The following is a 12,634-nucleotide window of genomic DNA, read 5'->3' as shown; positions in this document are numbered from 1 at the left end:
GTACAGGGCGAGGGAAGGAAGGGCTCTGCAGCCTGGATCGCCCTAATTACGCCTGAAACAGCAGCCCAGAAACTTCAGACACAAAAAAAGAAAAGAAAAAATTAAAAAAAAATCACTTCCATCTCTGGCCCCGGTCCCAAGTAGCTGGCAAGCACGTATTTATTTACCTGGGAGTGACGAACAAACAAGTGCAGAGCACAGTTCTCACCGGCTCGGGCTGCTGGGAAAGGGCCAAGTTTCACATTTCGTTTTACAGGTCTATTTGCTAATGGCACATCCCGTGCCAAGGAGGCCGTGACGCCGGGCTTTGCACCGGGGTCTGAGTGTAGCTGCTGCAATGCTTGGCTGCCTTCTCCCACTGCCTCCGAGCAGGGCTACAGGAACGCCTGGGCCACCTGCAGCACCTTACATCGTTTGCATTAAATTGCTAATTAGGCTGCAAGAGGACCTGGTTGAAAGTAGAAACTAAGGGGGAGTGAAAAAACCCAACATAGCTATTAAGAGAGAGGTGTAAATCAAACCCCTGGCTCCAAGCACGCCCTGCCCAGAGGGGATGCCTGACATCCCCATCTTGGTATTAAGTCTTCTTTTGCAAAGAGGGAAACTGAGGCACAGCATCATCTGCGCACAGAAAGTCTCCAGCAAAGCTCATGCTGGAAGCCGGAGATTTTGGCGCCGGCCCGAGCACCGACAATTTTTTTGCAAGATGGATGGATGGTGGGTGGAAAAGAGGGAAGTTGAGGAAAACTCCCATGTCAGCACTGCCTGGTGGGAGCAGCCCAGCAGAGCGATGCTCGGCCAACCTGCCACCACCCCACACAGCCACGGAGACAAAAACTCCCGCAAACCCGCAGCGGGGGCCATGGGGCACTTGGGGCAGTGGCACGACCGGGGGTCTCACCACCCACTGGCTTTGCAGCACGGTGCTGGCTCAGCACAGGATCGAAGCGGTTTATTTGCTTTTTTCCTGACGTGCCTGAACGCAGGGCTGGGAAGAGCCTTGGCCGGGGGAAAGAAACCGCAAAAAAAAAGCAAATAACTGAGAGGTGCCAGGTGTCTCGGAGGGCTGAGCCCCGCTGCAAGGCAGGCGGCTGTGTCCCTCACCGCAGGGACCGGCTCCTGGGGGAGGTTGGCATTTCCAAAAAACCATTTGGACCGGGAGAAGGGTCCTGTTTCCCACCGGGAAGCCGAGCCAGACCCCGGCGTGACCCACATGCGTCTCACTGCAGCGCAGGATAGGGCAGGGTCCGGCCGCAGGATACGGGGACGGCAGCAGCACATGAAAATCCTCTTAAGCCTCTTGCTGCTGCTGCAAGGAAACAGCAGCAGCCCGTTGTTTTTACCTCCCTTGCGGTGATAGCTATCGAGAAGGCAGAGTGCTACTTTTCCGGCCATTAAAACAAGCAGCTGGATATCCTGATAGGGGTTTGCATGGAGCAGGGCTGAGTCGAGCCCAAAGCTTTGCCTGGAAAAGAGATCCAACACCCACCCATGTCCAGGCAGGGAGATGGTGTGGCTGCTGGGACAAGGCTTGCACCGGCTGTCCTGTTTCCAGCTCTTTCCATCCAGCCCCAGGTGAAATTCCACCAATATCCAGGAACAGGATGGCTCCCCGGGTTGTGAGGGTCTCTGGGGAGCTGTCGGGTGGCTTGTTAATTTAATTAGCCCTACATGCAAATTAGTGGCAACAGCTCTCATGGAGAGGCAGCTGGCTGCTCAGGTGGGACCCTCGTGGGGAAGGGTGCCGGCACCGCACCCCGCTGCGGGATGTTAAAGAAACCCTGAGAAAAAGGAGAAGGCACAAAGCAGCGTGGGAAACCAAAATTTTAAAAGATTCCTTTTTAAAAGGGGGCCTGAAATGACATTTGCTGGGATGAAAGGAACAGCTGCCCTAACCCAAACCCAACACCGTGCTCACCGGTTTGGGGAAATTTCACAGCTCTCTGTACACTCCCAGCTCCATGCCCCGGAGCACTCAAACCTAACTGGGATGCTCCCTGGGATGCTGCATTTGCAGCGTGACAAGCACACGGCGCAGCCAGGCACAAAAATAGCATTTCCCAGGTAGGTGCAGCGTAGGGCAGAGATGTGATCCCCCAGGGCAAGAGACGTGATCCCCCAGGGCAAGAGACGTGATCCCCCAGGGCTCCCCGGGGAGCCTGAAGGTTGAGGCAACCCGGCCAGCCAGCCCCAGGGCTTGAAATCAGGGAAGCAGGAGGCACAAGCTACTTTTCCCAGCAACTAGTCCTAACTTCTCCAGACCGTTTCCACAGGCCAGGAGCCGCCCCAGCTTCCACTGACTCATCCTCTTTTCCGCCTGGACCTGCCCGCTCTGCCTGGGGCTGCCCCTCGCCCAAATGGGAAACAACAAGCGCAGCCCCAAGCGCCGGAGGAGACGCCGCAGCATGAAACTTGACGGGCCAAGGACAGATGGGGATTCACCATCACTCCCTAAACCCTGCCTGCCTCTTAAATGGGCGGCTTAATCCCCTGGCTCTCTCTGAGGTGCAGCCAAGCACAGCAGATGTAATTAGTGCTAAGTGCTAACAGGCTTGCCTTGAAATGGTTTGCTTGCTGCAGCCGCCCCTCTGTCTGTCCCTTGTTGTCCCTGGCTCCTGGTGGTAGACACCCAGGATATCAGCATCCCTAGGGATGCATTTTAGGATGGTCGGACCCACCTCTGCAGAAGATGGTTTCCAGCCACCCCTGCTCCCTAGGGCTGGGCTAAGGGGCCCCAAGGACCATCCCACCATGGAGGTGGTTCTAATAAATAGCCCCAGAGGCCAACAGAGGAGTGTAGGTGGTCTGGCCAAGCCACAGAAATAAGGCTATGGAGGCTGTTCCAGAACCCTCCAAGCTCCTCTGCAAAGGACAAGCAGCACATCCCAGGCTAGCTGGGACCCCTCTCCCCATCCCTGGCATGGATGCTCGGGGCCAGCATCATCACTGAGGATGCTCACGGCAGCGATGGAGCTGCCCCAGCCCAGTCCCAGCCTCACCTCGAAATTTCTTGGGTGGGTTGTCCAGGTCGCCAGCGGCTGGCTCCACCACGCACCGATCATCCACCAGCCTGCGTGGGGACAAAAACCAGAAGCAGGGTGTCAGAAATGATGAGACGACAGCGGGGCCCAAGTGAGCCGTGCGACTTCACCACAAACCACAGCACCGTGCCACTGTCACCTGGCCCAAAGCGACAACATCATCCTGTTTCCCACCCATTTGCACTCTATAAATATTTAGCACGACAATGCTCAGCTCCCGGAGCAAGCAGCCGCTCTTGGGTGCTTGCTCCGAACACGCCACCCCTTGTTCACCACCGTCCATTTCTTTCACGTGCATTTTCCATCCCTGTCCCTTGGGGCAAACAGATACAAATCGGCAGCGAAGAACCACGATGCTCCATGTCAGCCACGCTCCGGGCTCTTTGCTCAGTGACCCGTGTGGGAGGCTCTGACGCCTGCTCCCTGCTGGAGCAAATCCTGCCTTGCCCAGCTCCCGGCTGAGCCGAATCCACTCCCCTGCACAGCACACTGGCTGCAGTCTTATTTCATTGTTAATCTGGCAAAAATGTGATGAGTTCAACTTTCATTCAATGGTTCTCCTTCTCTGGCTGGCAGCTCGCCCCGCAGGGGCACGGAGGGTGTAGCTGCTGCAGATGGAGGTGGCAGGGGCCCCCCCAAACCCAGTTATTAATTATTATCTGATCAGGGGTGCTGGCTCTGCCCATCAGATGCAAAGGGCTGTGCCTCTCCTCCCTGACCACCTCTTTGTTTTCCCAGCGTTGAGCAAAACCCCGCGGGCTTGGCCTCGGGTGCCGAGGACCCATTTCGGGATGGCAGGGATGTTGCTTTTCAAAGTTACCAAGAACAGCAAAGCACAACGCGGGCATGGGGTTCTGCTTGGCACCCAAAGCGCAGGGGGACGAGCATCGCCCGAGGAGCTTATGGCGCCGGGGCCACTAGGAGCCCGTCTGCACCACCCGGGAGGCTTTCAAGGGAACTTGGTGCTCCAGCAAGACAGGCTGTACCCGCTCGCCCGCTTTCTCCCGTCCCCTGGGAAGCGATGCAGCCAGAGAAACTACGCTCCTGCCACGGGCAAGGAAGTGAGAAGCGTGTCCCCACCTGCGGAGGCTGAATTCAGGCAGCCGGGTGGATGCAGGAATGCACCCAGGACCCGGCAGGGAGCACCCATGGCGGGGGCAGCTCTGTCCCTGGGACAGGAGGGAAGATGCTGCCTAGAGAAATGAGGTGCATGCATGTAGCACTGCAGCACAGGGCACAGCGGAGCCCATGCTGCTCCTTCTGCTCCCCAAGGGGCTCTCAACACCCCCCACAAACCTGCTGGAGACAAACACGCTGCGCTGCAGAGGGTTGGCAAAAGAGACCGATCCCTTGTTCACAGATCCAGTCTCCCCAGCACAGCCGCTCTCCGGAGGAGGGGAAAATTCCTTTCAATAGCTCCACAGAGAGGAATTTGGCCTCTGTGCTGACCGACTGGGACCCCGGGGGACCCCAGTGCTGCTGCGTCCTTGGCAGCGGAGGCGCGGGCTGGCAGGGTGCTCCGAACACCCAGCACTGCCACTGCCCCCGCCACCAGCTCCCTCTTATCTTTAAAGCTCCCCGGGGCTGGGGGAGATTAACCTTAGACTTCAAATAAAGAGAGAAAAGCAATTTCTGTAACGCTTTTGGTGGCAGCAGAAGCTTAGAAACCATTAGCAAAGACCTAGAAGATTGCACAAAAAACCCCAAACCCACAAGGTTTCAGTAAACACACAGTGAGCTGTTTGCCAGACAGGATTGCCTTGGCTTTGCAAACACTCCTGGTCAGCAGCATGGGGGGTTTTGGGGTCCCGACCAAGGGCTGCCCAAACACAATGCCTTTTCCATGCACCATAACAGCAGGGAAGTAGTCGGGCACGTTCCCAAACTCCTGCGGGGCGCGGAGCCTTGGGAGGACAGGGAAAGAGGGGGAAAACCAGAGCAGAGACAGCTGGGGGCAGGGAATGTACCACACATCTCACCCTGCAGGGCATATGCAAAGCCTCAGCCCAGCTCCGGTGCCACTTGTAGGTGGTTTTGGTTTCTATTTCTAGTATTTTCATGAGACACAGGGAGGAACAAACACTTCTGATGTGCCTGGGAACGAAGACCACCAAAGGCTGAGCCTTGACCAGCCCACGGGTCCAGCTCACGGAGCCAGGCACGTGCCCAGCTCCCACCAGTGCCTACAAAAGCAGAGCGCCCAACTCACCTGCGCACATGAAAAAATAAAAAATCCTCCATTGTCATGGCAAGGGGTCTCTGAGGAAGCGCCTGACCCGCGTGGCCCATTTCCAGTGCCAAAGCAAACAGCACAGAGGCCTCCCACCCACACCAGCTCTGCCTGCAGCATTCGCCTGCTGCTTCCCAGTGCCCAGCGTTACCCCTCCACCAGGCAGGATTAGAGATAGTGACCTGCCAGGCTGGAAGTCTTAATTATAGTTAATGATCTCATGGCAGTTTCAGCATCTTTAATACTAGGATTATACACTCTGCAGGAACGCCAAGTGTTACTTTTATTAAACTGATACTCTGGACTAACATTCTTTGGTTAAAAATCACAGAAAAGAAATAGGATTCTGACAGAGTGGACATGAGTCACCTGGGTGACTGCGGGGGCCAGGACAGCTTCTGCTAATAACCAGCATTACTGCAGCGGGATGGGGCAAATGGAAGCTCCCTCTGCTATTAGAGCAGCAGGGATGCAGGGGCACTCGCTGCCGAGAGGATGCCGGGCATGCGGAGGGCTGCTTTCATGTCTCAGGTGTTAATGAGAAAACAGGCTGCTGGCGTTGGAGCACCTGGAGGAAGATCAGGAGGGAAGCAACAGGCGGGGTGCAGCGATGAAAATTTCACGCTTTGCCTTATCCCATTACCCGCAGGGAGCACGAGGGGCTGGACCCTGGGCATCGATGAGCCTGCTGCCCACAGCCCGGCAAAACGCGGGCAAAGCATCTGGTTAGCTTTAAGCCATGCAAGTCATGGCTGTGCTTCCAGCCGAGCTTTCTGCGTGCTTTAAAATATTGAGCACAAAGTGATTCCCTGGCCCGGGGCCAGAGCGCTTGGCCTCGTGCGAGGCAGAGCCTTCGCCGGAGGTCAGGGGAAAAGCAGCTCATCCAGCGCTGCGATCCACGGCGGTCAGACACCCCGAGCTTCCCCAGGGATGGCAACCAGCTGGGGCTGACAGGGATGCACCGCTCCTGCGACGCAAACCTGGGCTGAGGAAGAGGAGGGAGCCTTCCTCGGCTGCCGCACAGCCGATGCCGAGGGGAGCTCCAGCACGCCATGGTCCAGGGGTGCGGGGGGTTGCAGTGCTGTGGGAGAAGGGGAGCCCCAAGGCAGGCAGGAGCATCCCCACAAAGCCCAACCAACCTCTGGGGGTGAGGAAGAGGATGATGATGAGGAGAGCTCGCTGTTGGGGATGGGGCCAGCTCAGCCCCTCTGCCTCAGGCTACAGGATGGGCACTGAGCCGACCGGGAGGAATAAAAATAAAGTGAGGGAACGCAGGGCAGCCACAAAAATACAGCTTTTCCCCCACCGTCCCAGTGCCGGGAGGAAGAAGCCGTTCTTGGCCCCGTGTGCTTCTCCTCCCTGCAAAGACAAGTTCATCCTGACCCGGCAACGCTGGAGTTACCCTTTAACCAGCTGCGTTTCCCTGAACTGCTCCACCCCGCAAATCCACCTGCAATCACAATTACAGATATCAAAGGTGTTATTTCACCTTAAACAGCCAACTGCCATTCCGGCAGGTTTGCCACCGGCCCTTCCCAGCTGCAAGCCCACAGTGCCGGTCCCCGAGCTCCCGGCAGGTCCTGGGACCCCCCTGGGATGGCAGAGATGGGGCACACACCTCCCTGGCAAGCACAGGCACCTGCACTGCATTTCTGCTCCTCTCTGGCTCCAGCCATTTGGTGCTGGCTTCTCAGGGACATGAGATGTGATGGGAAGGCACGACAGCAATGTCTCCCAGGGCTCCCAGTATCACCCCATCCATCACGCTGGCGCAGGAGCCACGTCAAGGTCTCTGAGCTCCTTTCCCTGCTTGGCCATTGGTTTGCTTTGCCTGGATGATCCCCACAGCGCACCCCACACCAGCGGTTCTTCCCCCCCACCCCAGCCCCAAAAGCTCCCTCTCCCCAAGCACAGATCTCCCTGGAGTTGTCCCTAAGCACCAAAGCAGCTGCACATAGGACCTCCCCGCGGGGGGTGCCGTGCCCCGGCAAACCTGCTGCTCAGCATCGACCCCACATCCCTGCCCCACGTGGCTGCTTTTGCTCCAAACTCTTTCAAGCTGCCATCTCCTCGGACACCTTTAATTTGCAGTAGCAAAGCCACAGCAGTCAAGTCGGGCGGCCCCGCAGAGCCCTTTCCCACCTCCCAGCCAGGAGCAGCCTCAAATCAAGCCAAGAGGGAAGACCAACCCACCCTTGGGTCCCTGCATCTCACAAACTCCTTCTGGGCACCTTCCCGTGTCCCCAGAACCACTTCTGGCACCCCTGATACACCCGTCCTGTCCCCCGCCTCTCCTCCAATAGACCACGTCACCCCCAGGGCGCAGAGCAGCGCAGCCAAGGGATGCCACCAGCAGCGTGGCTGCCCTCAGCCCAGTTCCACCAGCACCTCAGGGTGCTGCTGCTTCCCAGCAGCCAGCTCTCGCCCTGCCTTCCCATGGGACTGCTTAAGTAACCTCCTCCTTTTGGGCTGTCTTTAGCATTTTAGCTAGTTTGGGTATTTTGGCTCAGCGTTCCCCCACCTAGGCCAGCACTGGAGCGCACAGGAGCGCTCCCCACCCTTCGGCGGGATGTTTTTCCTCCTTCCAAGCAAACGCCCGCTGCGGACAGCGTGTGCAGGAGGAAGGGTTTGTGCTTGGGGGCCTTCGACAGTGTGATTTGGGGGGGACTGGGAGCAGAGGAGGCTCAGCCAGGGACGGCAGGGCTCCCCCCACCTCTGCCACCAACCCCCTCCGCCATCCCCAGCAAGCTCCCTGTACAAAAAGGACGAAAGCACCTCAAAAAGTAAAATAAAATAAATTAATTCGAGACTTAGTGTTAATAAGGGGCCTGCTTCTGCTTCCTCGCTGCTCTTCAAGGCATTCCACTGACCGGGGGCCACCTGGCTGGTGCTGTGCAGGTAGCCAGTCCAGCCCCCAGGCACCCCCATGCAGCCGGGGCTCCAGGGAAAGCTGCTGCTGTTGTGGTGGAGCTGGTAAGAGCCCAGCAAGCTCCTGCAAACGATGGTACCCAGCCCCTCCGAAGGCGAGGGTGGCCAGAGAAGCCGGTGTCCTCTGGATGAAACCCTTCCCAGCCCAGAGCAGGGCAGGGCTCCATGCTGCCACTGGAGCGGCTGGGCTCCCAGCCCCACTGCCTCCGGGCCAGGCACCACCAGTGACAAAGCACTGGGGTTAATGAGTTTAACACGCCGCACGAGCTGCGGCGGAGACAGGCAAGAGGAAGCATCCCCCGCGTGTAGCCCACCTCCCTCCCCATGCCCTTGCCAGACCTTTTTCCCCCGCCTCAGCCTCTCCAGGCATTTTGCAAACGCGGCTGCGGAGGAGCTTGGTGCAAGAGGCTCCAAACTCCGCTGCGCCTCCCACCAGCAGCGCATCCCGAGCGCCCACGGGCAGAGCCCCGTGCCCCACAGCACTGCCTGTAAGCATCACCACATCGGTATCTAGTTGAAATTCACCCCCACATCAGCCAGGACGCCCCATGGACCCCACAGCATCGGCACGTTGGGGTACATCACTTAACGTGACACTTATGACCAGCACCTGGTGACATTACCTATCATCCCATACAAACAGAGGATCCCACCACAGACCTCCAGTGATCCTACAGCCAAACCCAGTCCCTCTGCAAGGAAGGATGGCAGGAGCACCCCTGGCAGGGTGCTCAGCCAGGCACACAGCACCTTGCCCGGGGCTGGCAGAGCTATTTGCCTTGCAAATTAACTAAATAAGGTCCCAAGCTGTGGCAGGAGGGTTTAGGGACGACAAGCACTCTCAGTGAGTCACCCAGTCCCTTATCGCAGGAGTGATTTAAGGTGTGGTTGGGTCTCCCAGGTCGCAGGGCACAAGGGAAAACAATTTCAGAGGGTAGGAAACAATCTGGAGAAAGCAGCACCCGGGGAAAGTGGGGCTGGGGCCTCAAGAAGAGGCAAGCCCTGCTTTTTCAGATGCTTATAAATGTAGAGAAGCACCCGGCAAAAAGGGGGACCCGAGGGCCAGAGCTGCAAAGGGACTGGAGCCCCAAAGAGTCTACACAGCTCTTAATTCAGCTCCCAGCGAGCCACTGGGACATGTTCCATGGGCTGATAACCAGCATCGGGTCCCAGCGGAGCCTCCCCCAGACCTGATTTCACCGACAGGCTGGAGGGGTGCTCAGCGCTGAGCTGCCAAGGCTGCAGCCCCTGCCTCGGGATGGCTCTGGCACTGGGGGAGCGGCCCAGCTACGGGGAGACGATTCCAAAAAGGACCGTTGGGATGTCTTCCCACCCATCCAGGGAGGGCTGGGCACAGACAGGCTGCATCCTGCACGTGCAGGACCTTTTGCCCAGCATCGTATAACTGCATGCATGCATGCACTGGGATTTTGGGCCTGGGTCTGCACCCGGCTGCAGCCAGCAGCCCCTTTCTGGGAGCATTCCGCAGCCAGTTGGAGGAAGGCTTCCGTGGGTATTACGCCAGAGGCCGCGTGTGCCCAGCGGTGGATGCACGAACACGTGTAGGCGAAGGTATGTACGTCTCTGGTTATACATAGGCATGTGGGAGCAAGTGCATTCATCGCAGATTACAGAGCTGGGCAGCTCCTGCCCCAGGAATCCCATCCAAGCCAGCATTCCTGGCTGAGCTCAGCCTCTCCTACATGCAGCATGGGGCAGGCACGCTGGCACAGCCCCACGTCCACCCGCCTGGGGCTGTGGCCAAGGTTTGGGTCCCTGCTTCGGCGGAAGGAAAAAACCCACCCGTGCCCCAGGACATCCAGCAGCCCTGCTGGAGCCCTCACCACCGTGGGGACACAGCCTCTGCCCGCGCCGCAGGGCAAACGCTCCCAGTGGGAGCAAGCAGCCAGAGGATGGAGAAAGGCATCGTCTTGGCCTGGCTTTGCCTGGGTACCATTGGCTTGCACGGAAACAGAAGGGATCCAGGACAGGTCCCCGAGCTCTCCGCTCATCCCCCTGGGTCGGGGCTGTGAGATGCCCTCGCCCGTGCTGACATGTCCAGGAGGCTGCAAGGAGCTGGCTCAGCCTGGACCCAGCAGTGCCCTGGTCCCCCCAGCCCTAAGGAGCGTTTGGTGGCCATGGGCACCCGCATGCTGGTGGCCCTGCAGCCATTCCTGCTGACCACCAAATGTGTGGGATCCCAAGGGGGGACAGTGAGAGCCATCACTGCCTGTCCCAGGGCCAGCAGCCTCCAGCCACACCGGACAGAGCTGGAAGCCTGTCATGACCTCGTGCCCCAGGAGGGACCCCGGCTGCCCCTGCCATCAATGCTCAGCCACCCCCAACCCCTTCTTAACACCCCCCCAACCCCTCATGCTGCGTAAGCCCATTTCATCTCCCCCAGCCCCTAACAGGGGGAAAACGTGTCCCTGCCCACGACAGGGGGGTTGGAACTAAATTGTCTTTAAGGTCCCTTCCAGCCCAAACCATTCTATGATTTTATGAAACAGTTTCAGGCTGCCGGAGCGGGTGGGCTGCAGGGTCCCTCCAGAGCCACATCCTGCCCCTGGCAGCAACTGGAGTCGGAGAAGAACCTGGGGGCAGACAGCCTCCCCTGCCCAGCACCTGTGCCCCTCCTGCTGCAGCACCCAGAGCTTCCCCGCCACTTTTCCCCACCAGGCTCAGGCTCAGAACCACCATCCCATCCCATCCCATCCTGGTGGCGGGGCTCACTGGTGGGCACCCAGAGCTTTCCACCCCCTTTTCCCCAGCGGGCTCAGGCTCAGCACCACGTCCCCATCCCATCCTGTCCCATCCCATGCCGGTGGCCGGGCTCGCTGGTGGGTACCCAGAGCTTTCCAGCCCCTTTTCCCCAGCGGGCTCAGTCTCAGCACCACCTCCCCATCCCATCCTGTCCCATCCCGGTGGCCGGGCTGGCTGGCGGGCAGCCAGGGGAGCGTCCCACTCACCCCAAAGTGCTGATGAAGCCGTTGACGGAGCCCTCGGCGTACAGGGAGACGATGTCCCCGATGTGCAGGAAACTTGACATCTCATTCATGGTCGCCCCGGCCCCGGCGCAGCGCCGCTGCTTCCCCAAGTCACCTTCCCGTCCCGAAATCCACCATGGGGCGAGGGGAGCCTGGCGGGGGGACGGATCCCTGCTGGGGGGGCTGATCCCGATCCCAGCCCGGCTCCTTGCGGGCAGCAACGGGCAGCGGGACGGCAGCGGGAGCCCCGCGCACAACTTTTACATGTGCCGTGCAGGAGGGGAGCCAGGGGAGCGGGGGCGGGGGGGGGGGGGGAGGAGGAGGAGGAGGAGGAAGGCGGGGGGGGGGGGGGGGGGGGGAGATGAAGCTCCAGGAGAGGTTTGCAGGAGATGTGGCCGGCCGGCCGTGCCTCCGGCTCTGCCCAGCTTTCTACCTGCAGCCAATGCAGAGCGATCAGGAAGTCCTGCTCGCAAAAGCATGCAAATATTTTTGCTCTGGGAGGAGAAGCGGAGCCGCCTGGGACCGGGGGGGAGGGGGGGGGATGCCCAAAATGAGGCCCCACCCTCCCCTCCCCGCCTCCCGCCTTGGGGGAGCGGGGGCGGACGCCCCGTTGCCCCACGCGTGGGGATGCTGGTCCCACGGGCAGCCCCAGGACAGACACACATACACACACACACACACACCCCAGCCCGCCCCGTCGGGGGTCTCTACAACCTGTCCTCAACCGGGGCTCTGGGGGTGCGGGGGTCCGGGGGGTGTTCGCCCCCCACCGAGGCACCAGCAGCCGATGCGGTGGGGATGTATCTACCCGCCTCCTGCGCCCTCCCACGCGTGGCACAGGGACACTGAGGCCCCCAGCTGCCAGCACCAGCCCCTGCCCCACGCAGCCCCTCCCCTGCCCCCCCAGATCCTGCCCTCGCCACTCACTTCGTCCCCCTCCTCACTTTGCAGCAGGGCCAGACCCCCGGCAGGTCCCCGTCCCCACTGCCACCCCGAGGGTTGCCCGGGGCTGCCCCCCCAGATCTGCTCTTGCCATTTGCTTCGTCCCCCTCCTCACTTTGCAGCAGGGCCAGACCCCCAGCAGGTCCCCGTCCCCACGGCCACCCCAAGGGCTGCCCCTTGGCCAGCGCATCCCCCAGCCCATGCAGGCCAGCATCCTGCAGCGCCGGCAGCGGGGAAAGCCCCAGGTGGGGACAAGGCAGCTCCCACTGGATTTTTCTGCCCCAGGCGAGCACTTGTGGCTTCCTGAAACCCAGCTGCCTCCTGCCAGCTTGCCGCTTCCAAGCTCCCAATGCCTGCTCCACATCTCGCTACCTCCGCCACCCTCGTGCCTTTGCCCCATCGTCCCAACCCCCCTGCTCAGCAGCATCCCCAAGCCAGGGTGACCCCCCAGCCACCGTCCCCCGCCCTGTCCAACCTGATGGTGCTGCAGGATTCACTCAGCACCC

The 12,634-nt window shown here is 60.0% G+C and overlaps 1 protein-coding gene across 1 annotated transcript in view; it reads right to left on the bottom strand.

Moving 5' to 3' along the window:
* The window catches only part of ITPR3 (inositol 1,4,5-trisphosphate receptor type 3), a 43,874-nt gene extending 32,409 nt beyond the window's left edge, over positions 1-11,465 (bottom strand). The window contains exons 1-2 of the mRNA XM_040616844.1: positions 11,169-11,465; positions 3,000-3,070 (exon numbers count right to left, since the gene is read on the bottom strand). Of these exons, the coding sequence (XP_040472778.1) occupies positions 3,000-3,070; positions 11,169-11,257 (160 nt within the window). The 5' untranslated portion in view covers positions 11,258-11,465. The remainder of the gene's footprint in view (positions 1-2,999; positions 3,071-11,168) is intronic.
* Between the last annotated feature and the right edge of the window lie 1,169 nt (positions 11,466-12,634).

This window comes from Falco naumanni, chromosome 17, assembly GCF_017639655.2.
Source record: "Falco naumanni isolate bFalNau1 chromosome 17, bFalNau1.pat, whole genome shotgun sequence".
In the NCBI taxonomy this organism is placed as follows: Eukaryota; Metazoa; Chordata; class Aves; order Falconiformes; family Falconidae; genus Falco; species Falco naumanni.
The sequence above is the reverse complement of the archived record's forward strand: the minus strand, read 5'-3'. Positions and strand labels throughout refer to the sequence as shown.